The sequence below is a fragment of the Mus caroli genome, unplaced genomic scaffold (assembly GCF_978045245.1).
Source record: "Mus caroli unplaced genomic scaffold, Mus_caroli_1 scaffold_2, whole genome shotgun sequence".
NCBI classification, from domain to species: Eukaryota; Metazoa; Chordata; class Mammalia; order Rodentia; family Muridae; genus Mus; species Mus caroli.
The window spans coordinates 152,098,605-152,125,740 of record NW_028227257.1 but is presented as its reverse complement, the minus strand read 5'-3'; the positions used below and the strand labels follow the sequence as shown (position 1 = coordinate 152,125,740).

General features: G+C 46.0%; 1 protein-coding gene across 3 annotated transcripts; it reads right to left on the bottom strand.

Annotated features, from left to right (window-relative positions):
- Positions 1 to 8,407: 8,407 nt before the first annotated feature.
- Gtf3c4 (general transcription factor IIIC subunit 4) lies at positions 8,408 to 27,132 on the bottom strand. 3 transcript variants are annotated; one of them, XM_021180157.3, is made up of 6 exons: positions 26,586 to 26,667; positions 22,380 to 22,482; positions 19,905 to 21,728; positions 16,794 to 16,924; positions 13,600 to 13,688; positions 8,408 to 12,904 (listed from the first exon to the last, which is right to left on the bottom strand). In XM_021180157.3, the coding sequence occupies exons 3-6, from the start codon at positions 21,648 to 21,650 to the stop codon at positions 12,840 to 12,842; spliced, it is 2,031 nt and encodes a 676-aa protein (XP_021035816.1). In that variant the 5' UTR covers positions 21,651 to 21,728; positions 22,380 to 22,482; positions 26,586 to 26,667; the 3' UTR covers positions 8,408 to 12,839. The 3 variants fall into 3 exon arrangements, with proteins under 3 accessions (XP_021035816.1, XP_021035801.1, XP_021035807.1); XM_021180142.3 differs by lacking the exon at positions 22,380 to 22,482 and having other exon boundaries at positions 26,586 to 27,132; XM_021180148.3 differs by lacking the exons at positions 22,380 to 22,482; positions 26,586 to 26,667 and adding an exon at positions 22,765 to 22,994.
- Between the last annotated feature and the right edge of the window lie 4 nt (positions 27,133 to 27,136).

Here is a 27,136-nt window from a genome sequence, read left to right as displayed (position 1 = left end):
CATAGCTGCTTAGTCCACTTGGACAGATACTCCAGATGTCTCAAGCTGGTGCTGGATGCATGGAGGATTCCTGGAGAGCCACTGGTCTTCAGTCCACCCCGGAAGGTTGGAAAAAACTAGGTTCTGAGGTCAGTAGAGGATGGTAGGAGCAGCAGCAATAATGTAGATGCATCCACAAGCAAGAACTGAAGGCAGGCAGGCAAAGGAGGTCCGATTTCCTCCCACACAAAAGCTGCTTCCCACTTGGGGCGGGGCTTCCCTCCTCAGCTCATCCTCTCAGGAAATACCCATTCAGAGAGACATGCCTCTTAGATGACCCCAGGTCCAGTCAAGTTGACAACCAAGTTTAATCACCACAGAGTTAAACTTACCCCTCTTGGCCCATCTTCCCTCACTACCAGAGGTAGAATGATAACTGCATCTGTCTCACAGCCTGTGCAGACACACACTCCAGCACCGGGCAGGGTGTAATGGCACCCACCTGTAACCCCAGCACTTTGGTTACAGGTGGTGTGAGGAGCATTGAGAGTTCAAGGACAGCCTCTAGTTACATAGGGGGCTCAGGGTCATTGTGTACCACAGAAGACCCTGTCTTAAGAAGAAGAGTAACCTGGTACCCAGAGGAACTCTCTGGAATGACAGACATTGCTTCTATCTGCACTGCCCATGTTGGCAGCCTCTCATCATAGGAGGCTCCTGAGGCATCTGTTGTATGGCCATGCCACTGAAGAGACATGTTTTACGTTTCATTTAATTTTGACACATCTGAATTTAAACTGCTTCTCAGTTGGCAGCTGCCCTGTAAGAGGTGTGTGTCTGTGTATGTATATCTGTGTATATCTATATCTCTGTGTGTCTGTGTGTATATATCTATGTATGTCTACCTTTGTGTGTGTGTGTGTGTGTGTATAGCAGAGGTAGTATTGCAGGGCTATAGAGTAACAAGTCACCCCCATGTTCCACACACCTTTAATCCTGGATGACCTTGAACTTGGAGATTTAATCTTCTGGAACCCATAGCCACTATGCCTCAAGATCTCCATACCAAGATCCAGATCAGAAACTTCTATCTCCAAGCCTCTGTATAGCCTACAGGCCCTGCAGGGGAGCTGGGACAGGGAGACCAGGGTTTGATGGTGTGATTGGAATTCTTTTCATGCCTCCTTCCATTGTCTCTCTCTACCTTTGGGATGGTCCCCAGTTAAGCCACCGTGCAGATGACTAAGGTCACCTGTCTCAAGGCTGACCCTACATCTAGGACTCTTGGGACCAGGCTGATCTGATTCTAGCACATAGGGCTCTGGGAAGGTCAGAGACCCTGGGCCCAATGCCTAAAGGCCCTTCTAGCTCAGACAGCTCACAGCCCATCCGGCAGAGCTTGCCCCCTGGGCCAGCTCAGTCTCACAAGTCCAGGAGGTGCTTCTTGCAGGTCCTGCCTCCTGTCTGTGCTGAGTGTGCCCAGCTCCCATTTCCTTAGACTGTGAGACACTGAGTGCCATCTCCCAAATCTCCACAGGGTCTCCCCACCAAGGTCCCCCGCAGTGCCCACCTTGAAACTTCTTTGTCAGTGCATACCCATTTTAGCACATGTTTAGCTTGCCAGGTCTCTGCAGGGTCTCCAAAAAGAATATTCTCAGTGTCATACAAAGAAACACATTAATAAAGCAAAATTAACTTAGTTGGACAGGCACTTCCTTTCCACAAAAAGTGTGTGCCACAACCTAAACCAACACACTGGCCAAGATGGCCTCTGTCTTCTTTTGTATGATTATTATGTCTACATAGTTAAGCTCTAGACCAGTCAAGGCTTTCTAGTAAGACTTTGTATTAGTCAGGGTTCTCTAGAGTCACAGAACTTATGGATAGTCTCTATATAGTAAAGGAATTTATTGATGACTTAAAGTCTGAAGCCCAATTCCCAACAATGGTTTAGTAGTAGCTATGAATGGAAGTCCAAGGATCTAGCAGTTACTCAGTCTCACACAGCACACCTTTAATCCTGGATGACCTTGAACTCGGAGATTTAATCTTCTGGAACCCATAGCCACTATGCCTCAAGATCTCCATACCAAGATCCAGATCAGAAACTTCTATCTCCAAGCCTCTGTATAGCCTACAGGCCCTGCAGGGGAGCTGGGACAGGGAGACCAGGGTTTGATGGTGTGATTGGAATTCTTTTCATGCCTCCTTCCATTGTCTCTCTCTACCTTTGGGATGGTCCCCAGTTAAGCCACCGTGCAGATGACTAAGGTCACCTGTCCCAAGGCTGACCCTACATCTAGGACTCTTGGGACCAGGCTGATCTGATTCTAGCACATAGGGCTCTGGGAAGGTCAGAGACCCTGGGCCCAATGCCTAAAGGCCCTTCTAGCTCAGACAGCTCACAGCCCATCCGGCAGAGCTTGCCCCCTGGGCCAGCTCAGTCTCACAAGTCCAGGAGGTGCTTCTTGCAGGTCCTGCCTCCTGTCTGTGCTGAGTGTGCCCAGCTCCCATTTCCTTAGACTGTGAGACACTGAGTGCCATCTCCCAAATCTCCACAGGGTCTCCCCACCAAGGTCCCCCGCAGTGCCCACCTTGAAACTTCTTTGTCAGTGCATACCCATTTTAGCACATGTTTAGCTTGCCAGGTCTCTGCAGGGTCTCCAAAAAGAATATTCTCAGTGTCATACAAAGAAACACATTAATAAAGCAAAATTAACTTAGTTGGACAGGCACTTCCTTTCCACAAAAAGTGTGTGCCACAACCTAAACCAACACACTGGCCAAGATGGCCTCTGTCTTCTTTTGTATGATTATTATGTCTACATAGTTAAGCTCTAGACCAGTCAAGGCTTTCTAGTAAGACTTTGTATTAGTCAGGGTTCTCTAGAGTCACAGAACTTATGGATAGTCTCTATATAGTAAAGGAATTTATTGATGACTTAAAGTCTGAAGCCCAATTCCCAACAATGGTTTAGTAGTAGCTATGAATGGAAGTCCAAGGATCTAGCAGTTACTCAGTCTCACACAGCACACCTTTAATCCTGGATGACCTTGAACTCGGAGATTTAATCTTCTGGAACCCATAGCCACTATGCCTCAAGATCTCCATACCAAGATCCAGATCAGAAACTTCTATCTCCAAGCCTCCAGATAAGGGTCACTGGTGAGCCTTCCAATTCTGGATTGTAGTTCATTCCAAACATAGTCAAGTTGACAACCAGGAATAGCCACTACAGACTTGTCTTAGGTTACTGTTGGTGTGAAGAGACACCATGACCATAGCCACTCTTACAAAGGAAAACATTTAATTGGGGCTGGCTTACAGTGCAGAGGTTTAGTCCATTACCCTCATGGCAGGAAGCATGGGGGCACACAGGCAGGCATGGTGCTGGAGAGGTAGCTGAGAGATCTACATTTGCATCTGCAGGCAGCAGGAAGAGAAAGAGACACTGGGCCTGGCTTGAGTTTCTCAAATCTCAAAGCCCACCTCCAGTGACATACTTCCTCCAACAAGGCCACACCTCCCAATAGTGACATTCTCTGGGGAACCATTGAAACCACTACAAAGACTGTCTCAAAAAAAAAAAAATTAAGATTTTTAATTCCTTTGCATAAAAATTTTACATGGTAAGGGAGAATTATGGAACATTGGTCAATGGCATGCTAGCTGCCTTTGATAAAACATCAATTCTCACATAGGTAAAGAGGACCCACCACTTGCACCTAGCCTCTTGGATCAGAGGAGATAGCAGACAGGAAGAGGGCCCACACTGGCTTAGGAAAGCTTTATTTCCCATAGTTCATTGTTTCCTCCTCTGCACATCATTCCGGGCTCCAGAGAACGTGATCTCACACAACCATGCCGTGGGACTGGACACTTGCAGTGAGCAGATCCATGCATGGTCTCTGCAGGGATCTGCATCTGTGGCAGCATGATCAGTTGCTCACATCCTTAACCCTCCTTCCCTCTGCCCACCCTCCCACTTCATGGCTTGGCAGTTAAGGTTCTTGTTACTCTTCTAGAGGACCCAAGTTCAGTTCCCAGCACCCATAATTATGAGTGGCAATTCATAACCACTCAAAACTTCAGATCTAGGGAATCAGATGTCCTCTTCTGGTCTCTGTGGGTCCCTACAGACACACACACACACACACACTGAGTCACACTGCGTCCACTGTCTGGAAGCACAGAGAGATGAACGCTGATACTTGGCTTGCTTCCTGCTTTGTATTCAGTCCAGGATCTCCAAGCCCAAGGAGTGGTGCCGTTCATAGTCATGGAAAAGGTCCTCTGAAAATCCCCTCGTAGACACACCTACTCCATGGTGACTTTTAACCTCATCAAGTCAATGTTAAAATTCATCATCAAGCTGGGTATGGTGGCACTCACCTTTAATCCTGGGCAGAAGCAGGTGGATCTCTGTGTGTTCGATGCCAGCCTTGTCTACACAGTGAGCTTCAGGACAGCCAGAGCTACATAGCGAGACCTTGTCTCAAGAAAGAAAGAAGAAAGAGGAGGAGGAGGAGGAATAAGAGGAAAAGGAGGAGGAGGAGGAGGAGGAGGCGGCTTGATGCCCTAGCAGATGATGGCTTGATTTCTAGTACCCACATGAGGCAGCTCACAACTTCCTATTATTTTGGCTCCAGGAGGTTTGATGTCCTTTTTCCAGCCTCCATGGGCAAGACACTTGCACACACAGACATACATTCACATAATTTTTAAAAGCGATTTTAGATTTTTATTTCTCTGTGTGTGCACACATGCGGTGTATGTGTGCAGTTACAGGCGGTTGTGGGCCACCTAACATGGATCTGGGTCCTCTAGAAGAGTAGCAAGCACTCTTAACCACGGGGACACTTGTAAACCACTGCCCCAGCCCTGTGCTTTATTTTTTAAATCTAAAAAAAAAAAAAAAAAAAAAAAATAGCCACCCAAACAAGTGGTTTAGTCATCCTAAGATGAGGTCATCCTAAGATGAGGGTAAACAGCTACTGCCTTCCAGGATCTTGTGAGAAGCAAAGTTAACACACACAAAGGCAGTGACTGGTTTGAGCACATGGAACAGCCTTCTCATTTTCATAGAACCAGGAAGTCCCTACTTCATCCTCAGAGGAGGGCACTGGAGCTCCGAGAAGTTAGACAGCCTGCGCTTTAGCCACCCAAGGCAGTAGGGGAGACAGGACCAAAGTCTTCTGGTAATGACTTCTCAACTCTATGGGATGGTGGGCCTGCTTTCCTTACCTGCTTTCCTGTTACAGCTGTCCAGGTGGCTGAAGCAAAGGCATCCTGGCTTTCAGACTTTCCTACATCACCTCTCTCCAGGGTGGGGCCATCGGCAGGACCCATGTGCATTGGGGGAGTTCCCCTGGATTAATCTGCCATACAGACACTGAAGTTCTGCAAGAGTTGGGCATCACAGGGCCTCACTGAGGTGTAGCCCGCTCATATTGGTATGGGAGGTAACTTTGGGGTGTGTGTGTGTTCCCTTCTTCCAGTGAGATTTAGTCCTTGGTTGTGGCTGCAGTGGGACCAGGACCACACCTGCCTTGCCTGTCTAGTCAGCTTCTCTCTTGTCTCAGACTCTACTCTCGTCTCCCTCTACCCTTGCTATATCGTGCTGTCAAGAAGGGAGAGGATCTGGGATCTGCCTGGTTACAGGATAGTGAGACTTTGCTTGGAGAAAATGGGGAAGCAGGCTCCTGCCTGTCTTGTTCCCTCATCAAGTTTGATATTGTGAAATAAGAACTCCGATAGTCAGGACAGATCTTGAACTCCCGATGTAGCCAAGAATGACTTTGAATTTCTGGTCCTCCTGCCTGCACCTCCCTTCCGAGTGCTGAGATTACAGGTGTGTACCACCATATCTGGTTTATTCAGCTTTGGAGGTGGAACCCAGGGCTTCCGGCATTCGAGGCAAGCTCTCTGCCAACTGAACCACATCTCTCAGCCAGCCATGCCTTACCAAGTCTCAGCCATGTCTCCAGGACTAGGTAGAGAGTAGAGGGAAAAGGCAAAGTTTCTGTGCACATGACTGGTATTTTCTATAAAGAGACAGCAAAAGAGAGAGAGGGAAACAATCTGGTTTCTGACGGCCCCTGGGAACCATACCACCCAACGGTCCTATTAAATACTTGCATCCGCCACCAGGCTTTCTTCTTCTTCTTACCTAGGGCTGTCAGTCAAGGTTTCTGTGCACTGTGGTAGGATTACAGCTAGTCTAGGGAGTTCCCAGGAGATCAGAAAGGAGGCAATTTAAATGCAGCCAGACTCATGGGAGACCCCATGGAAGAGAAAGGCAGCTTAGATGTTGAGTTTTAAGGCACATAAAGAAGTTCGGAGTCATAAAAAAAAAAAAAAAAAAAAAAAAAAAAAAAAGGCCATATAGTTGACCACAGAACAAACTTTCATTTTTATTTTAAATTTTTTTCGAGACAGGGTTTCTCTGTATAGCCCTGGCTGTTCTGGAACTCACTCTGTAGATCAGGCTGGCCTCGAACTCAGAAATCCGCCTGCCTCTGCCTCCTTCCCAAGTGTTGGGATCAAAGGTTAATCCCAGCACTCAGGAGGCCTGTTCCCTAACCTCCCTCGGGAGCAGGGATTGGCAGTGCTGATCATCCAAGGCAGGAGGTGAGAGCCCAGCCTACCTGGAGCCCTAGGCTGTGTGGAGGAGAGGGTTAGTGTCTGAACCAGAAGCAGCTTTGGCTGAGAAAAAGCAGTACAAGGTGTGGAAAATCAACTGCTCAAGTGCTTCCTTCCTCTTGGTGAGGGTGAGAGACAGAGAGGGAAGGAACTGAGGCCGCCTGCCTCCAGTCAGGGCTGAATCTGCTAGACAGGTGCCTTCTGTGATACCCATTTTATAGATGGGAAGACTGGCAATTTCATAACCCGAGCCCTGATCCCGCTGTATCTGTTGCTAGCTGCTGCTGCACTTCCTTCACTGATGTCAGAACCGGATTCTTCAGGTTTCTCATGTAGACTGAAGACCACCATCTCTCCAGGTCTTCAGTGTCAAAATGGGACTGCTGGGGCATTCGGCCTTATGGAATAAGCAACTACTGGGTTCTTGCTCTTTCCAGTGCGAGACAGCCATTGTTGGACTATTCTGGCCATATCCTAATTATATCATACATATCTGGTTGTGGTGTGTGTATGAATGTTTTATTATTAGGCTGACTTAAACAACATATTCACTATATTTGTTAAGGTGCTGTGGCCTGTGCCTGTAACCCCAGCACTGGGGCAGATCCCTAGGGCTCACTGGTCAGCCAGCTCCAGGCTAGGAGATGCATACAATGTGTTTTGAAGGCCCTGGTCTCCTCGTTATGGTTTAAATCAAACAATACCTTCATGGTTCAGTTCACCAATGTCCCTCATTCCTAAAGATACCAGGGTCTATAGGGTCAGGACCAGACTTTGTAGCACTAAACCTCCTGAGAACCCTGGTCACTTTCTCATTTGAGGGCCACCACCTATCTGTGCTGTTCCAGAACTGTTATCAGAAGGGATGCAAGGGAATCCATCCTTGACCCATCATTACTGACCACTTACTGTCAGTCCCAGGCTGGAGCACAGCCACGACTAGCCTCTCCCTGACCCCCGTGTCCATCTTGCCTTGGCTTTTGATGATGGTGTCTGCTCTCTCTGGAGGAGTGTTGCCTGCCTCAGGTCTCTCTTCTAATCTGCTCCTCTCTGGCAAAGAAGCATTTGGGTCCCTCTTTTGACACTGTAATGAGGCAGCACTGGTGCCTGTCACTGTGGCTGCTTTAGGATCTGAGCCTTAGGCTAGCCATGTCTGTGCAGGCCTTCCTCAACTTTTCAACCACGTTGCTCTCTTGTGACCATCCAGCCTGTTCCCCAACCCCCCTCCTGACCTGGGTGTTGGCAGTGCTAGGAATGGAACCCATGACCTTGTGCTTGCTGGGCAAGTACCAATGACATGCACTCCTGTCCCTGAGGCTAAAAGGAAACTGAAGAGATGTCAGGTGATTGTCAGGTACTCTTCATCCTTAAAGGGGAGCCATGTCTGCTAGAACATGGGATTAGTTGTTTCCAACAGCATCCAGTTGGACCTCAGCATCCTCATCAGCTCTGATGGGTCTGGAAAGCCTAAAAAGACTACAGTGCTGTGTCATGTTCTTGTCAGCCTTGCCTTCCTGTCTTAGTGGCTCCATGCAGCTGACCATGAAGAGCAGTGAAGGAGGGGGAGCCCCACTTACCAGCTCACCAGCATCATGAACTGAGACACAGTCCCGGCCCTGGAGGGGCATACAGGCTAACAGCACTGTGTACACACACTGGGGAAAACAGATGGCTGGGTTGGTAGTTATTCCAAGAACACTTGTTATTACTCTTAGTTTTTAGCTAAAATCTTGAAAATTAAAATTCATTAGATGGTTTAAGAATAAAAAAAAAATCCCCTTTGCATAACCATAAAATTTTCTCTTTATTTAGAAACAGTAAGGTGTAAACACACAATTCAAAGCCAAGCACAGACTTTACACAGGCATCAGGTAAACAGAGGTAAAACCACTAAGCACAGCAGACATCTGTTTAAACAAGTGTGATGCTCACATCCATGTTGTATCAAAATACAACTGTGAAATGCAGCCTTGGAAACGACAGTTCATGGGACACTGGTGTCACTTTAGAGTAGTAGTACCTTACAGAGACACTGAGAACACCAGTACTCACCCTAGCATCAGCCAAATGTACACCTGGTCTGAAAATGTCACTATGTCATCACTACCTCTGATGCTGCCCAACCCGAGCATTGGTTTTCTCAGACATGTTCTCTCTACACAGCTCAGGCTGGCCTTCAACTTGATCCTTCTGCCTCAGACTCCTGGGTGCTTAGAACACAATGTGCCACAATGCCTTACCCAATCTATTTTAGAGTATTTTTCTCTATGAAAACAATATAATTTCATGGTAGTGATATAAATAATAACCCCACCCCAAGTGCTGAGGCTGGAACTTGAGGGCTTGTCAATGCCAGGCAAGTGCTCTCTCTATCCATCAAGCTACAGCCTCAGCCTTGAGATAGAGAACTTCTAATCTTAAAAATAAAGTGGAGATTTAGAACTCTGAGACGTCATCTGTTCAACCTAGGACCACGATTTGCTTGTGAGCCTACAGTGTAATTCAGATGTATACCGCTTCCTTTTCTACTTCACTTAATCACAAGGAAAGAATACTTAGGCCCTGTTAGTGAACTGCACCATCTGGCTCTAAATAAATTCATGACTAGAACCTGTTGACTGCATCAGGGTCTCTCCCCTAGATATAAACATGACCTTGAAGAAAACGATCCAAGAACACTGCCTCCTGCCTGTTCTGTGGACAGAGCTGCCATGTCTGTCGCAGCTAGAAACGAGGCTACCATGAGTTCAGCTTAGTTCCACTAAGGACATCTTACCTACTGAGCACTTAGTTGAGCAGTAGACTCAAAGCAGATTTACCTTCAATAACTTCTTAGCTTCAAGAAAGAGTAGACAAGAAATGACCACACCAGTCTGAGGCACATTCTAAAGTGTGACACTTTAGGGGACACTGGTGCTTTTCCATAACCTCCAGATTATCCACTTTCTTGTACCCAGCAGGGTGTCCTTCCAAGCCGATACTTCAGGGGGAAGGGAAGGCTGTTGAGATTTTGCAGTCTACCATACCATGAGTGACTGCAAAGCCTAGCTGTGGTTACTCAAGTCCAAGGTGTGCTGTGGTCAAAGAGCCCTGTGTGTGTCTGACTGTTGAGGGTCCAGACCGACTTGGAATGTACCCCATTCAGCTCAGCATCAACAGCCAACACTGTGGTGGCAAGGAGCTGGCAGTCAGCCTTGAGTACCTTGGCCCTCTTACCACAAGACGCTCACTGTTTTTTTCTAGGAAGACTCACATGACTTAGCCTTTAGAAATGCTTATCATTATATATTTCCCTGGCCTTGAATGCATCCTAATGTTGGGAGCCACTTCTTGGGGAAGGTAAAGTAAGAAGGGGATGACCAGAAGCTGAGTCTGTTCTACTTCAGAAACTGCAGCTGCTTAACAGGTCATTTACCCAGGCCATTTAGCTGCTGCCAGGGATGCAGGGCTCCCAAGCTAGGGCTGTGCTCCACCATCTGCACCTTATTTGATACCAATATAACCAATCAAGTGACTTAATAATTAACCCTTAAAACTTTCCCAATATTGGAGGCAGAGGCAGGCAGATATTTGAGTTCAATGGCAGTCTGGTCTACAAGAGTTCCTGGGCAGCCAGAGCTATAGCATAGTGAGACCCCATTTCAAAAAACAGAACAAACCAAACAGAAAACAAAACTTTCCCAATCCAATTCACTTGTTAAGCTTATTGCTAGGTTCAGCCTACCTGCTTCCACACAGATGTTCTTAAAAACTTGCTAGACCCCAGAGGGACAAGCAGAACAATTGTTACATCCCATCATAAACTTTGCTGGTACTCATTGACAGCTTCTGGCAGATCTGGTAGGAGTAGAGACAGCTTCAAGTCTGGGGGTGAACATATCAGGACATTGGTTTGAATGCCAACCACAACAAGCTACCCATTCCTACCTAGAGTAACAGAAACCATCTAGGCATGGAACCTGGTACACAGCAGTGCTGCAGCGTGTAAGTTTTCCACAGAGTCTGCTCCAGTCTTCTAAACGCAGGGCAGCAATTTGATGGCTACTCTTCTTCCCCCTGCAGAAACAGCTACTATAGCTGCAACTGGAAGCTACTCAACTCCTCCCTCAAGCAGCACAGGTGAGTTCAAGCTGGAAGAGGCATAGCACAAGACTCTGGCGCCACTCCCACTTTTCCAAGGTCTCTCCATCAACCCTCTGTGGGCCTATGTGCTGACCCTTGGAGAGCGATTCAGAAGTGCACAGGTTGCTCGCAGGAGGCTGCCATCAACCCCAAATTTTCTCATTCACCCAGCTCTGAAGATTAACATCGGTGTGTGGTGTTTGTGAGGGGAGGGGGACATCTCTACTGGCTGTGGAAACACTTGGCTGTGGCTGGATTTCAGAGTCCAAAAATTCTGCAGGGCTAGGCTTCTTGCTGAAAACTTGTGTTCCAGTTGTCACGTTTCTTCCTTTACACAAGTACAGATCCTAGAAATTCTTTTGTTACTTCTAAATGATAAAATTTCACAGAAATGCAAACTGCTTTAAACAACCAAGTTTTAAGTTCCCCCAAATTCCCTGTAAGAGCACCTAGGGAGATTGATTCCAAAGAGCAAGAGAAAAGAAGCTTGGCAGGCACAGTAGACAGACTAGGAACGACCATCAGTACCGTCTCCACTCCTGTCATCTTCCTCTGAGGAGTAACAGCTGCAGGCTCTGCTGCAGCCACGCAGACTCTGAACTGGGTTACTCTGGGCTCTTTCCTTGCTGCCCCTCAAGTCTGGAGAGATGCTGTTCTTGAAACAACCCTATGTCAGGACATTAACAACCCCAACAAACAATCTATTAAACACACAGCACAGGGCAACAGTCTTAACAGGACAATTCAGAGCAGCTTCTGGAAGTGCCTCTCAGGGTCTGTGCCCAGAGTGCAGGAAGTGTGGCAGGGTGGCATGTGATCTGTCTCTCGCCGTGGTACCCAAGTACTAAGACATTATTTCTTTTGCAAAGATATAAGATCAAAGTGGGAAAGTATGTTAAAATAATACTCATGATAAAACAGAATCATCAAGGAGTAAAAGCATTTCATGTTCTGTATTTCCTATCTCATTTCCAATTGCACAGTTTCAAAATGTGTCCAGTTCATTAGCACCAATCCCAGGAAACTTACTCTAATACCCCAACTATGACTCCAGAATGCTTCAGGGCTGGGTTAAGAGCTAGCAGTCAACTGACAGTGCATGTCTCCTCTTTAAGCCCACGGAAGAATACCTGTATTCCAAAGATTAAGGACCTTTGGCAAGAGAGGAAATTCTTAGGTTTTCCACTTGAGCTGCACATGCTTGTAGCACAGAGCTCAAGGACGTCCAACTCCATCTTTCTCCAGAAGTCTCTAGACCAGCCTTCCCTCCAAATACTCAGGGAGATGTCCAGAAAGGCCAGTGTTAGAAATACTGCAGCTTCCCTTGAATACTAAAAGAAGACAATCTCCCTGTATGTACAGATACCTAGGTTACCATGGGCATCAGTGAGGCTGTGAAGAGGGTAGGGATACTTAATCTCCTCTTACATGTTAAAGAGCTGGGCCAGAAAATCTGATGACAGGAGATAAAAATAAATGACAATTTTATACTTCTAATAGTCACCTGATCGTTTGATACATTAAGATGATTTTATTCTTGGCTTCAAAAATATAGTTTTAGGAAAATGTCTCCATATGATTGAAAACGAGTCAACGGACAGCTGAGTCTGCTGAGCAAACCCCAGCCGCAGCCAGCCAGCGTTACACACTTTAAGGTGTACTGGCATGTGCAGTGTCATGTTCCAACCACTTCAGCCCTCTGGAACCAGAGACAGTCCCCGACCAAAGCAAGGACGAAAACCAAACTCACAAGAAGGTCCTTAGATTCTCTAGAAGAGACCATTATGTTTCTAGAAGCAGAAGGCTTCTGCTCAAACTGCTTTAGGCAAGACACTGGAAAACAAGTGGTCCTCATTGGTGAGGAGCTGGGGATGGCTACTGTTCCCCTTTAAATGACTCAGCCTCTCTGAATGGAGTCATTTAAAAGATAGCCTTCAGTCGGTGAAGTCGGAGTGTGCTGGTGCCCTGAGCTCCTCCTTCCAGCTAGAAGAGTGTCACCACTGAGCAGTGCCCGGCTCCCTCCAGCACACCTGCTCTTCAGGCTTCAGGGCACTCTCTATAGTCAACTTCATATCCTCCATCCTCCTCATTGAACTCAGAAGACAGGAGAATCACAGAAAGGACAAGGACTCTGCAGCAACCTCTTAATCCAGTCAGGATCTGCAAAGGAAAGCCAGTGGGACCAACATCAGTATCAGAAAAGGCTGACAGGACAAGGTATGGATGACAGACGTTGAAGTGAGGTCAACTAAAAGCAGAAACAGAATGAATGCTGCTAACATGTAACCTTGAGAAAATTAGCAAAAATCAGTACAGACTGAGTTTTAAATAGAATACTCTTGTTTTCTGTTTACTGTGTTTGATTCTACATACTTGTCTCACTGGCCTGTTTGTTTGCAGTGGAGGGTCAGTGAAGCTCACACCAACAACTGGCATTCTCAGGACTATTAGATGCCTGATCTCTTGCTCACACCTAAGATCTTATTTCTAGTTAGTGCTCTCAGAAACAGCAATGTGCTAAAGAGCACACAGACCAGCCAGGAAGTAGCCTCAGAGGGCTATAGAAGAGCCATACCTGCACCAGGTGCAGCAGCAATGCTGTTTCTGTATACAGCATCTCTTACAGAGCTGCCTCCCAAATACAATCCCTACACGCTCCCTTGAGTCAGCCCTAACACTGGACTGAAGCCCCATCCCACTGTCAACTGACATATGACACACACAACAGGCAGCATGCATTAACTGGTTCTGGCTTCACCTTAACTGCAGAGAGCAAACTCATTCTGTTCCGAACCAAGAGCAGGACACTAAGTGGAGTCAAGTTCACCTCACCCCAAGGCTAGGCCAGCACTCACCTTCTGGAACGGGATGCCTGGCGATGCTGTCATGGAGCAAACACCGTCTGTATATCAAGCTCTGGCAGGACTGGTAGGTTAGGAAGCACCTGAAAGAAGACAGGAAGGAGTCCAGTCAGAGGATGCTCCCTGGGCCCACGGTTACTTGGGCAATGCTTTCCTCCGCGTGACCAAATCTATACCAGCACTCTCTGAAGAGACACAGAACCTCTCTACAGAAGTCCTAGAAGCACTCCTCCCTAACTGCATTCTTGGTATTATAAACAACACTCACCTATCATGTGCAAAGTCACTCTCTTTACTTTTCAAATAAGGTATACAAAACATCTTTAAGAGCCCTTAGGTTAGCTGGGCAGTGGTGGCGCACGCCTTTAATCCTAACATTTGGGAGGCAAAGGCAGGAGGATTTCTGAGTTGGAGGCCAGCCTGGTCTACAGAGTGAGTTCCAGGACAGCCGGGGCTACACAGAGAAACCAAAAGGAAGAGCCCTTAGTCAGCTGTTCTCAGCCTGTCGTTTGAGACCTAGGAAAGGTGTTGAACAGTCCTTTCACAGAGGTTACCTAAGACCATTGGGAAACAGATAATGTAAATATCAGTAGTGACTCATAACTAGCAAAATTAGTTATGAAGTAGCAATAAAAATAATTTTATGATTGTGGGTCACCTCAAAATGAGGAAATGTATTATAGGGTCACAGCATCAGGAAGGTTGAGAACCACTGCCTTAGGCACTGGTGTGGAGAGATAGCTCTGAAGGTAAGCTAAGGATCTGAGTCCAGACTCTAGCACTGATGTAACAAGTCAGTTGGGTTCCCACTGGCATCTATAGTCCAGTACAGAGCAGAACAGAGATAGGAGAATTACTGGGGCTTGTTGTCAGGCAACCTAGCAGAAAAGTGTGAGGTCTAGTCCAGAAAGGGGCTTTGCAGCAGCAGAATAAAGTAGAGAGTGATAGAGGATTCTACACACGGAGTGAACATAGACCACACACCATGTACACCCCCACTCCACCCCCCTTCTCTTAGGTACTGAAGATAAAATCTACTGTGAGGATACAGTCACTTGATGGATGCACATCTGTCCCAATCTGTCTGGCAAGCTGGCTGCTCAACAGATGGTACTTTGATGATAAGCCTAAAACTCACCCAGTATTAGACTGCCTGCCAAGTGTTCTCTCCCTTCAAGAAAAAAAGTCTGAACAAACTAAAAAGCAAATGTGTCAATGAGAGAAGCAATCCGAGAGCACCGATATGATGGAAAGCTCTGGGGCTCTACCTCTGTTAAGAACTGACTCCTGGCTGGGCAGTGGTGGTGCACACCTTTAGTCCCAGAACTTGGGAGCAGAGGCAAGCACATCTCTTAAGTTGAGACCAGCCTGGTCCCCAGAGTGAGTTCTAGGACAGCCAGGGCTATACAAAGAGAAACTGTGTTTTAACTCCCCCTGCCACCCCTAAAAGAGAAAATGGAAGCCTGGTTAGACATTGTGGCACATGCCTAGGAGGTTGAGGCAGGAGGATTTTTATGTTTGAGGCCAGCCTAACAATATGGAGAGATCTGTCAACAAAACAGGAAAGAACATGAGTAAATGCTATGTGCCGTACAGGCCTGCTTTAGTTAGATGAAGCTAACATGTTTGCTGAGTTAGCAGACACTGCTTTAGACTTCTGCGCTCACACAAGTGCCTAGTCCTAAGGAAGGGCATTAGGCAAAGGTATAAAAGTGCCTTGTGTGGTGATGCATGCCTTTGATCCCAGCACTCAGCAGGCAGAGCTTTCTGAGTTCAAGGCCAGCTTGAGCTTTAGGAAAACCCAGCCTTTAAAAACCAATCAAGGGGCCGGGCATGGTGGCGCATGCCTTTAATCCCAGCACTCGGGAGGCAGAGGCAGGCGGATTTCTGAGTTCGAGGCCAGCCTGGTCTACAAAGTGAGTTCCAGGACAGCCAGGGCTATACAGAGAAACCCTGTCTCGAAAAACCAAAAAAAAAAATAAAAAATAAAAAAAATAAAAAATAAAAAATAAAAACCAATCAAACAAACAAACAAACAAACAACAAAAAGAATGAAATGGGTTATAAGGAAAAAACAGCAAGGCAGAGGAATCATACATAGCACTAGGTGGAGCATGTGCGTATGTGAGAGAAGGCTGGGGAGCATTGGGAAATCCACTGTGTCCCTGCAGATGCCATCCAGGAGGCCATACTGACCTGAGCAGGTGGCCACTTCTCCTGAGCTCAGAGCAGACATGAGGGTGTGAAGAGGCAAGAACAGGCTGTGAGAGGCTGCAAGTCACTGAAAGAGTTTTAGCTTTCCCATCAGAAACGGTTAGCTCTTGGAGAGCTTTTGTTGGTTCTGTACCTTGCAAATGCTAGAAGAGTGCTCTCTGAGAGACCCACACCCCAGCCCTAGTGGAGAGTACTGAGGACTGCTGTGACAAGAGCAGACAAAGACTGAGTGTCATAACTATAACTGCAGAGAACTGACTGAGGGCTGGAGTATGGGAGCAGCAGGCCCAGGTGGACGATAGCTGTCATCATGTGCATGAACAATGTCGGGGTCTGGGAGAGGGCTATGGATGCAAAAATGAAGTCAGGGTTTGATTCCACATGAAGTCCCCCAGCAACACTTAAATAAAGATGCCAAGCAGGCAGGAAGTTAACTTGTAAGTCTTGACTGAAGCAGATACAGGTGTATATCTGTGTACACCAGTAAGAGAACACTTTAGGAATCGTGGGTGACCAAAGGCTAGGCCTAAGGATAGGCACTGTGGAGAGGACACAGGAGCTGCACAACCAGAAATGAAGTCAGAGGCTGGAGGAAAAGCAGGAAGCATGGTGTCTTGGGAGAAGGTGATGACGCATCTCATGGAGGGAGCAAAATTGAGGGCTCACCAAGGTCACCTCTAAGGCCAGACTAACAGGACAGCATTCTTTCATTATGAAAACTATTGTTTTTGTCATCTGACAACTTCACACACACACACACACACACACACACACACACACACACAGAGCATTCTGATTATTCTCTCTGATGCCCTCTCATCTCCTCTCCAATGCCTGTTACTATGAAACATAGCCAAAAAAGGCACACAAGTATAATCTACAACCTCAACCCTGCAAGGCAAATGGCAGACCAAGCAAGCACAGACAGTTGTACCCATCAAGCAGATGGGCCCTGAGCAGCCCTGGAGGCTTACCGGAGCCAGATGTGCCCATTGGAACAGACAGCTTGCTTGCGATCTGTGAATGGTAAGACCTCCTTACACAGACTGCAGCGCTCAGGGAAGGTCTGTTTGTTCATCTTCTTGGAGATATGTCCAATCAAGACCTGGTAAGACATCACAGGTGCAGAGTGAAGAGCGAATATGGGTTTCTGGGAGTGAAGGCTACTCACAATGAATACAGAATTGTGCCAGGACAGTAGCTAAGCTACTGCTAAGCTAAGCTGCTGCCCAAAGAGTTCAAAACCTGCACCTTCAACCAGTATTAACAGCAAAGAAAAGTAAACAGATCCAGCGACCTCAACCAGTAAGGTGGACTTTACTCAAGGGAGAAACCTCTAAAAATCAAGCTCTCCTTTCTTGCTTTGTTTTGGCTGTTTTAGTAGTTTATAGTTTTTACTTATGGCACTTTCAAAAGGAAATCCATGATCTCCCTAGGTGAAAAATGTGACGTTTGTAAAAAATATAGAAATGTATAGTCTTTAAAAACATTTCTTTTTAAGATTTTGTTTGTATGTGTGCCACTTGTGTGCAGGTGCCCACAGAGGAGCCCTAGTAGCTGGAGCTACAGTGGCTGTGAATCACCAAGTGGGCGCTAGAATACCCTGTCCTCTAGAAGAGCAGGAGGTATTTATAACTGCAGACCCTTCCCTCCAGCCCACAAAGTTTAGTCTTTTGTCAGAGTTAAAGTTACTTCCCCTTCTGAGGGGTCAAAGACAGACTGGTCTAGTAGCACCTGAGATAACCGTGAGTGACCCAGCATGGGAGAAAGAGGTGCTTTTCTTGGCCTTACTAAGAGTGTTGGGGGGGGGGGCTGAATGTGGGGTCTTGCAAGCACTGCTACCACTGAACGCCATACCTGTCTCTTTCAATTTTTCATTCTATGACAGGGTGGCAGTAAGCTGTCCAGACAGTCTTTGAGTTTCTATACTTACTCCTACCTCAGCCTCTGGAATAGCTGGATTAGACTACAGGCCTATGCTTCCAGACCTGGTTTAAGATTACATTCTCTAAAGACAAATGTCTGAAAAAAAAAATCTATGTCTATTTTATTATTTGCTGACCCCCCCCACCCCCATCCCCCGCCACACACACATCATACTGCCTTATAGGCATGGAGTATATATACACCAACCCTTAAGCCACTTCTTTTATTAATAACCCGTCTGTGTCCTTCCCAGGTTTTAATGTATTTATGCTTTGACTCTTCTGGCAGTTTACAAGATTTAGTAATTTGGGTTAATTAACTCACCCAAATCTCAAAGGGTATCTTAAGCTAGTCATTTCAATTCTTCATTATATAACTTACACATATTTGTGTGTGTGTGTGTGTGTGTGTGTGTGTGTGTATGTGTTTGAGAGGGTCTCACTACGTAGCCCTGGCTATCCTCAAACTCAGAGATCTTCCTGCCTCTGCCTCTTACGTACTGGGACTGGAGGCATGCACTACCATATCCAGCTTAATTCACAAATTTAAATTACTTCTTGGTTTAAAATTTTTGGCTTTCAGAATTCATTTATAGTCCTTCACATCAAGGACAAACACCTCTTATCCAGACAAGCATAGCATCCTATGTGTGAAGCAGTGACGCTGTCCAGTGTTCTCAAGCAGGGCAGAGTTGGGCCTAAGTTCTACGTGAGGAAGAACTGCTTCTACTTATTCTTTGTGGCCTCAATCATCAAAGTGAACTGTTTAGTTTAACTCCTGCATTCTCAGTGACAATACTTCTCAAGGAGGGGAATAAAAATTGCTACTTTTTTTATGTATAAAGCACAGATACACTTATGAGGCATAAACAAATATACAATAGGCCTGTGGTATTAACTATTAGCAAGCCATGGCAGGTACTAGAAGAAGGGAAAGTGGGGCAGCTGGGGGTGAAAACAGGTTGAGAGGTGTGTATTATGTGCCTAGTAATCACAGAACATCCAAAAACTGCAGTAAAATCAACACCATAGGCTGAAAGGTCTTTGTATGAAGCATAACTAGATCCTTAGGACACAAAAGTCATTCTTTTAATTAGAACTGAGATGCTATGAGAAAGTGGGGTACAGTCTTTCCACTGTTTTTATACTGGCTTAGCCATGTTGGACGTGGGTCTGTAAGCACAGAACATCCTAAACAAGAGTCCTAAAGGTAAGGATGGACACTAAATGGTGTGCCACAAATCATTTATAATAATTCTAACCAATCCCATGCCAGTGAAAAACAATATTCTTCCAGACAATTTAGAACGCAGGAAACAAGGTTTAAACATTTACACTTAAAGGAAAAAGTCACATATATGACCAGTACCTCTTACTGTGTTTAAGATGACTGCAATTGTCCTGTGGGTAGCAGTTTCAGGGGCAGAGAAGTGCACTGTGAGTAACTTGACAGGGACAAAACTATGTGGACTTCTTGTTTTCAATGAACCTTTAGGCAGCGAGTGCCAATCTCCAGAGAGAAAAGAACCCTTGTGATTTAACCTTTCAGTGCACAGCCTGTTCCTTGGTAGGGAGCTCTTGAGGATTCAGCTGTTCAATGGTGTTTCTCTGACTTTTCTGCAAGAGTCTTCAGAACCCACAGGATGACAGCCTGCGCCAGGAACCTTACTTCCTGAGGAGCACATCCTACCTATCCCTTATGCTTGTAGCCTTCCTGGTCTCTGGGAGAACTTGACATCACAGACTAAACTAGTATATTGTCCCAGTACCAAAAGAATGTAACAGCCTGGTTTAAAAAAATAAACTGGTCTTAACAATTGTTTTCTTTCCAATATCCAAGCATTTCAAATAGAAAACATACACCACAATGAACCTTTGTAAAACATGATAGAAGACAGTACGGGTGGGCATCTCCACTGCTGTGACTGTCTTTCACACACCATTTGCCACTGCAGACCCCACAGCCTGAAAATGTCATCTAGCAACCCCTGCAGATCACTCAAGGGCACCGGAATGGAAGTGTGTCCTCAGCATCAGTCCATACTTCCCATACTCTCTTGTACAATCAGTTACCTCAGGAATTCCAACGCAAAGCCAACCCAAGACCCTTCCTTCTACCTAGTGAGATGAGCAGGTAGTTCAGTTGTGGTAGACACCTACCTGTGCTGTCCTGTCGTCATAATCCTCATCAGACATCAGGAAGTTACAGAGCCCTCTGGTGGGTATGCTGGTGTTCTCTGTGATCCAGGTGTGCAGGTACACTTCTCCCAGGACCCGCTTCATGTGCTCCCTGGTCAGGTGCATCTCCACAGCCTCAATCTTCCCTTGGATCTCAAGGAGCTTTTCCTCTACGGGTTCACGGCCTCCGGTGTCTCCCCCGGCAGTGAGTGAGTCCTCAGGGGTCTCCTCCGTGTCACCTTCTTTGCTCTTCTCCTGCAGGCCACCCTTAGTCCCCTGCTTGGAAGTACCTTCTTCTTGCTGCTCATCCTCACCGTCGCCCATCCCAGGTGAGTCAACCAGTAAGATTTTTGAGTCCTCGTGGGTGGGTTTCCATAAGGCCTCGGAAGGGGATTTCTGCATTGACTGATACAAAATCCTTAGAAGGAAAAGCTTAAAACGCCAAAAATAGGTAACCCCACTGTTTTCAATCTTTTTTTCCAATGCTTCATGTAAAAACTGAGGAATATGCTTATCTTTTAAAATTTTCCAGCGGACTAGGTCAATCAAGTCTACCTGCTTAAAGAGATTCTGAACTGAAGACTCCAAGAGCTGAGCAGCTGCCTCTTCAAAGGTCTTCAGAGTAACAAACTGGACCTGGTAGTTCTTGTTCACAGGATGGAGGCCATTCATCATGCCCTCAGTGGTGATGATGGCCAAATAAGCACCACAGGGACTCACTGCAATGCCGTGAGTCCTCACTGAGCCAAAGATATCTGAGAGCTTAATCAGCTGGTGTTCAAACTTTAATGCAACATCTGTGAAAATGGGAATCAACTGCCTCACCTTCCCATCACTAGAGCAGGTGTACACTGTTCCATTCTGCTTGTCTGCAGTAATGGAGACAATGGGCAGTGAGTGAAGGCCTGTGACGTGGGAATTGTGAACATTCAGACCTGCCTTGGAGATCAGAAGAAGACACCAAAACACATAAGAGCCTCTTGCAGCTACCACTAAGCTACAGCTACACTTCTGGTAGGGGTGATAAAGTGGCACACATTTGATGCTGTGCACAGGCAACTTGTCCATTTCTTTCCACAAGACAACAGGCTGCCTTAAAGTAAAGTAGCCTTTCACTGCTTTGAGATTGACAGGGAGAATTTTTACAGGTCCAAAAGCACTGCCCACAATAAGGCCACTCATTTTCCTATTACTGTGCTCATATTCCCACCAAAACAAAACACTGGGGGAGCTGATTCCTGACTCAATAGTGTTGCATGAAGAGATGGACTCCTTTCCCAGGAATGGCAGCTGGAACTGCCACACAGCTATATTCCCGTTCTCAAAGAGGACAGCCAGCAGCACGCTGCTCACATCCCGGCACTCGTTGTTGTGCTTGACCTGCTGAGTGGTACAGATACTCGACCATTCCATTCTGACTGGGGTCTGCATACTGTGTCTCCTCTGAAACTCAGCAAAATCCCCGAGATTTCCCTCAGGAGCCTCATTTTTAGACAGTCTATAACTAGTCTCATAAAGACGGTCTCCATAAATCTCCGTCAGATCAACCAGCTGAACCCACTGGAGTCTGTTGAGGTTCACCTGCACAGTCAGGCGATTGTCCATGGTCAGTGCTGCCAAGAGGCACCTGCCATTTGCATCACAACCCATTGGAGACCAGCTAGTGTATTTGAAACCCCGCATTGGGGGCAAGGCCTTCCCCTCAGGGTTGAACATCCTGTCCAGCATGAAAGTCTGGCTGATGGTGGGGTCTTTAGAGGAAGCGAACTTTTCCTTGCACTCAGCAACTTCTGTTTTTGAGCCAACCTGAAAATAGAGATAGACAAGCTATCAGATAAATATCCACCCATAGCAACTGTATTAACACACAAAATAATTTTATATCATACATACTGTATTACTACATATTATACTAATTCTGCTAATTTTAGCATGATGTGCATTTAAAAGATCAACTAGCCAGGTGTGGTGATGCATACCTGCTAATCCAAGCACACTGGAAGCTAAGGCAGGAAGAGCATACATTTAACCAGCCAAAGCTAGGTAGAAAAACTATCTCCAGACAAAACAAAACAAACAATAATGATTTTAAAAATGAAGCATGTTTAAAGATTAAATGTTCACTTACTCAAAGAACTGGCTTTTAAAAAAATGACTTAGAATAAATGTGACTATGCATGGCTTGTCTATATTTTAGACCATTTTAGAATTGGCCTATAGAATACACATTTGATCCTCTAGAGTGAGGGGAACACTTAGCTAAGCCAGTCACAAAACAGCAGTAGTTTTAAAAGTTAGGGAAAGATGTACCTATATTCATTTTTGCTACAATTAGGTATTTGGATTTTTATAATAGTTCTGTGACACATGCTGACGATAAATCAAAGGCCTCATGTACATTTCCAGCCCAACCCAGCCTCTATTTTATTTATTTTTAACATGCCACGCCCCCCTCACCTTGTTGAGGTAAGGGCTCTCTTGTTTCTGCTGTACTTGTGGACTCCAGGTTAGCTAGCTGGTCAGCTTCCTCATGATTCTTCCATCTCTGCCTTCCATCTTACTATAGGAATGTTGGGATTAAGATGCAAGCCATCACATTGTGCTTTTCATTTTTCATGTGTGTTCAGAAATTGAACCAAAGCCATCAAAGTCTGTGTTTTTTACCTGCTAAACCTTACACAACAACTCTAGGCCTTTTAATCTGCAGTTTCTTTAACAAATCACACACATTGCCTTGTCTACTACTCTTGCTGTAAGGAAGCTGGCTCCTATCAGACTTCTCTAGTCCACCCACTGCTTCTCCTGGCTCCTTGCCTGACTTGCTCCTTCCCATCTATCTTACCAGGTCTAATCTTAGGAGGCCTTCTCAGATCATTCTAGCTTTGTCTCATCACCCCCATGTCTGGGTCTGTAACACGTATCATGTGCTCAGCCAAATGATGAAAGCTCTGTAAAAAGATTTTAAAGAGACAGTAAAGACAGAGGAAGTTATGACTAAAATTAAAGCCAGGAAGGCTAAAGCCAAAAAAGAACATAGGCTGATCTAAAGATATTTCCAATCACAGATTGAAAATAGGAAGAACTCCATCTGTTTTTAGAGAGATGGATAAAAGGCATGGCAGTACACATCTGTAATCACAAAGCTAGGCATATCAACTCAGCAAGTTCCAGGACAGTTGGGGATACGTGGCCAGACTTTGATCTCAAATAGCCAAAAACAAAACAAAACAAAACAAACAAAAAAAAAAAAACAAAGGAGAAAAGTAAAAAAGTACAAGTTTCCATTTTGATTTTAGTGCCAAACTTTTTAAAGAAACTTGATCTTGGAAAAGGAAAGAGTAGGACATGATTTACAAGGGAGTCCAAATCCTTTTAGTATACAGAGTTATTAAAAGTGACTTGATGCTAAGTTCCCAAGCATTGAAGTAATGCTCTAGGACCCAGGCAAAACGTGGAAAATAATCACTAAGAACCATGCTAGCAAAGTGTGAGCCAGAATAGACACCAATTTTAAAAGATTTTTAAGTGCATGCAAACTATTAAGCCTACTCAATAGCAGAATTCCTCAATGTATTAGTGGTAAACACCATGTGAGACAGCAATGCAGCTGGGGAAAGCTCAGCTAGTGAAGAGTTTGCCCTACGAACACAGGAGCAGAATTCATTTTACTCGTGTAAGAAAGAAGCTGGGTACGGTACATGCCTGTAATCTTAGCAAGTGAGGTGGAGGTAGCAGGTTCCTAGAGCTCAAGCCAACTTTCCCTACAAGCCACTACAGAACACTATCCTGAAGTGCTCCTAGAAAAGATTTCTATGGACTGTTAAGTTCTAACTATTACCCACCATTTCTCCTAGAAGTATCCAAGATAGTAACTTATATATAACTGATAATGTTTGAGCTGTAATTTAACAGAATCATAGAGCAACAGCTTTACAAACGGTTCAGTGTTTAATGCTTTAGCTGTTTGACTATTTAAATCTTTAGGGATGACCAGTATATAGGGCACAGAAGAACTGGTGATTTCTTTTTTTTGGTTTTTCGAGACAGGGTTTCTCTGTGTAGCCCTGGCTGTCCTGGCACTCACTTTGTAGACCAGGCTGGCCTCGAACTCAGAAATTCGCCTGCCTCTGTCTCCCAAGTGCTGGGATTAAAGGCGTGCACCACCACGCCCGGCTTGGTGATTTCTTTATACCATTGCAACAATGTAAACTCTTTATCAATTAGAGGGCTACATAAAGGTTTTCTACTACTATTTAAACAGTGTGGCAAATGTCAAATGTAGCAAAATGTCAATTTATCAGAATTTTAGTATCACCTTCAAATCCACAGTTACAACATTAACCTAGGCTTTTCTTTCATGCCTGGAAAGCATGAAGGAAAGATGACAAATGTGAGGACACTGAGCATGAAGGCAGTGTCAGACATTAAGTGATAACGCTATATGGTAGGTGATGCTTTGTGTATGTATAACTTAATTTTCCATAAAGCCTAAACAAGGCTTTACTATTTTGTGTTATAGCTAGGTCTATCTTGTGCCAAAGCCTAGGCTCTTAACGCCCTCTGTTAGCCTCAGCCCAGCAATCATCTGCTTACCTCTAGCCCAAGCAGTCTCACACTCCTGAACTATACCAGATCACACTATCCTCATGAACTGAAACAGCACTCAAGAAACTTCCTGGACTAACCTTCCTAGTTCCTAAACTGGTGTCATTTTCTCTGACTCGAGAAGAAATCTTCAGCTCCAGGCGATTCATCAATGCTCAAGAAACAGTCACTCACACATAGCTCCACTCATGATGAAAGATCCATGTGCATGAGCGGGATGCCTCGCTTGCCACCTTGAGTAGCCTTTCTGAGCGTCCTGATAAACCAAACACTATCATTTCTTGGGACTGCTACAGACTCAGTGACCTCCTCTGATTTAAGTGCCTCCCCTCCTACTCCTTTCACCAAACTCTCTGTTAAACAGTCAGTTTTTACCATCTAGGCCCAGACTTTCCCTAGCTGGGGGGGGGGGGGGGCACACTGGAATATCCATTGAAACAGTAAGTTCAGCAGAGGGTGCAGCTTTTCAGCACCTTTCTTCTGCTTCCCTCCTATGTTCATCACTTCAACAGCACTGCCAGTTTATATTTGAATCATTTCACTCAGATCTTCAAGATCTTAATGTCTCAGTCAGTTAAGCTGAATAACTAAGTAAATCTGTAAATCCATAATCCCAGGCAAGATTATCAAGATCAAGATGCTATTTAAAAGAGAAAAGGCCAGGCAGTGGTGGCACATGCCTTTAATCCCAGCACTTGGGAGGCAGAGGCAGGCGGATTTCTGAGTTCGAGGCCAGCTTGGTCTACAGAGTGAGTTCCAGACAGCCAGGGCTACACAGAGAAACCCTGTCTCGAAAAACCAAAAAATGCCGGGTGTGGTGGCGCACGCCTTTGATCCCATCACTTGGGAGGCAGAGGCAGGAGGATTTCTGAGTTCGGGGCCAGCCTGGTCTACAAAGTGAGTTCCAGGACAGCCAGGGAAACCCTGTCTCGAAAAAACAAAAACCAAATAAAATAAAATAATAAAATAAACATATTACCCAAATCAATAGTGTGTTTGAAATTTGAATCAAGTGTGCTAAAAAGAGCTCAGGCTACTCAAATGGTACCCATGGTTAATCACCTGGATTTGGAATGGCTGTCTCGAAGAATATGGAAAAACTTTACTTTCAAATAAGCATACTGTTATATATGTGTATAGCTTTATAGCCCACCATGATATTAAGACTACATTATTTCTTCATGACCTGCCAAAGGATAAATAACTTCCTTGAGGGCTGGGACTGTCTCTACTGTGATTTATCCCAGACTCCACTGGGCACCTACTCACTTGACACACACCCACTTTGACAGATTACCTACTGCATATACATACAGAAGGTATAAATAAAATAAAAGTACGTTTTTACATTTCTAGACTATGAAAAGGAACATCGCTCACTAAAGTAAACCATGTTTGAAAATGGTTACATTAATACAACAAAAATTAGAAACTCTACAGTTCAGGCGCAAACTTGGGTTATATGAAGTTGAAGGCAGTAAATTTATAGAGTTACAGAGACCTTGGACTTGGAAGTCTAAGCACCGGATGCTCTCCGAGGTTTTATTTTTCATCACACTTCCAAAGATTTAAGAGCAGTCTACCCAAGGAGACACAAGGACCGTTCACAATGAAACGGTCAAACGGGTAATGAAACAGATCAGTTTTTCTTCTCAAAGCAAAAGTGGCGCGAGAGGAGGGCGCTTGCATTACAGAACGAAAACACAAAGCCAGCCCAGGGCCTGGGGGAGTTGGCCCCAGACAATAGGAGCAACGAACGGTAGAGACAGGTCAGGGGTTGGGTCAGCTGGCGGGTGGAGTCACAAGAGTTCCAGAAATCCCGGGGCTAACGGCTCTAACTGTTCCATTCACCAGTAAGAAGGAATGGATAGCGGATCCTGGCTGGGGGGCGGGGGTATCTAAGAACAGTGAAGAAGCTTGCACGACTTTTTAAAAGCTGCGGCGAGGCTAGCCCCTTCATTAAGAGTTGGATGCACATGGAATCCTAGAGCCGGGTGCAGGCCAGCTTCCCTTGGGATCCGTGGCGCGTCCGCGGGAGAAGCGGTGGAGGCGACTTACCTTGAGGAGGCAGCTGTTGAGAGGTGCGGGTACCGAGGTGCGGTGGATCACTAGATCCTGGCCTGGGTTGTGAACATCGCAGATAAGCTCCAGCACGGCGACGCTGCGAGCCGTGGACACAGACACGCGGTGGTCCTCAGACCAGGATAGCGGCTCTAACCCGCTCACCGCGTATTGCAGCTTCACGGCAGGCTCCCGCCGAGTCACCATGAGGCGAAACGAGGCGCTGGGCCCGGGGGCCGCGTCGGCAGCCGCCTCCTTCCCGCCCCCTTCATCCTTCTCCTCTGCGGGCGGCGAGGGCTCGTCGGTCTTGGGCCCCACCAGGGCCTGGTCCGCCTCGCTCATCTTACTAGGGGCGAGGAGGTCGGGTTACCGGCACACTGAACGCTCGCCACCTTGCCCCGGCCTCTCCCAGCGCTCTCCGCGCCCGTTCGCTCCCCGCAGGCCCGGAGCGCCACCGAGCCAGAAAGGACCCCGTCGTTGCTAGGCAACGCCACCCTGCTAGATGGCCGTGAAGCTGCCTGTCTGGAAAGTGCGCTCCGGGAGGGCTG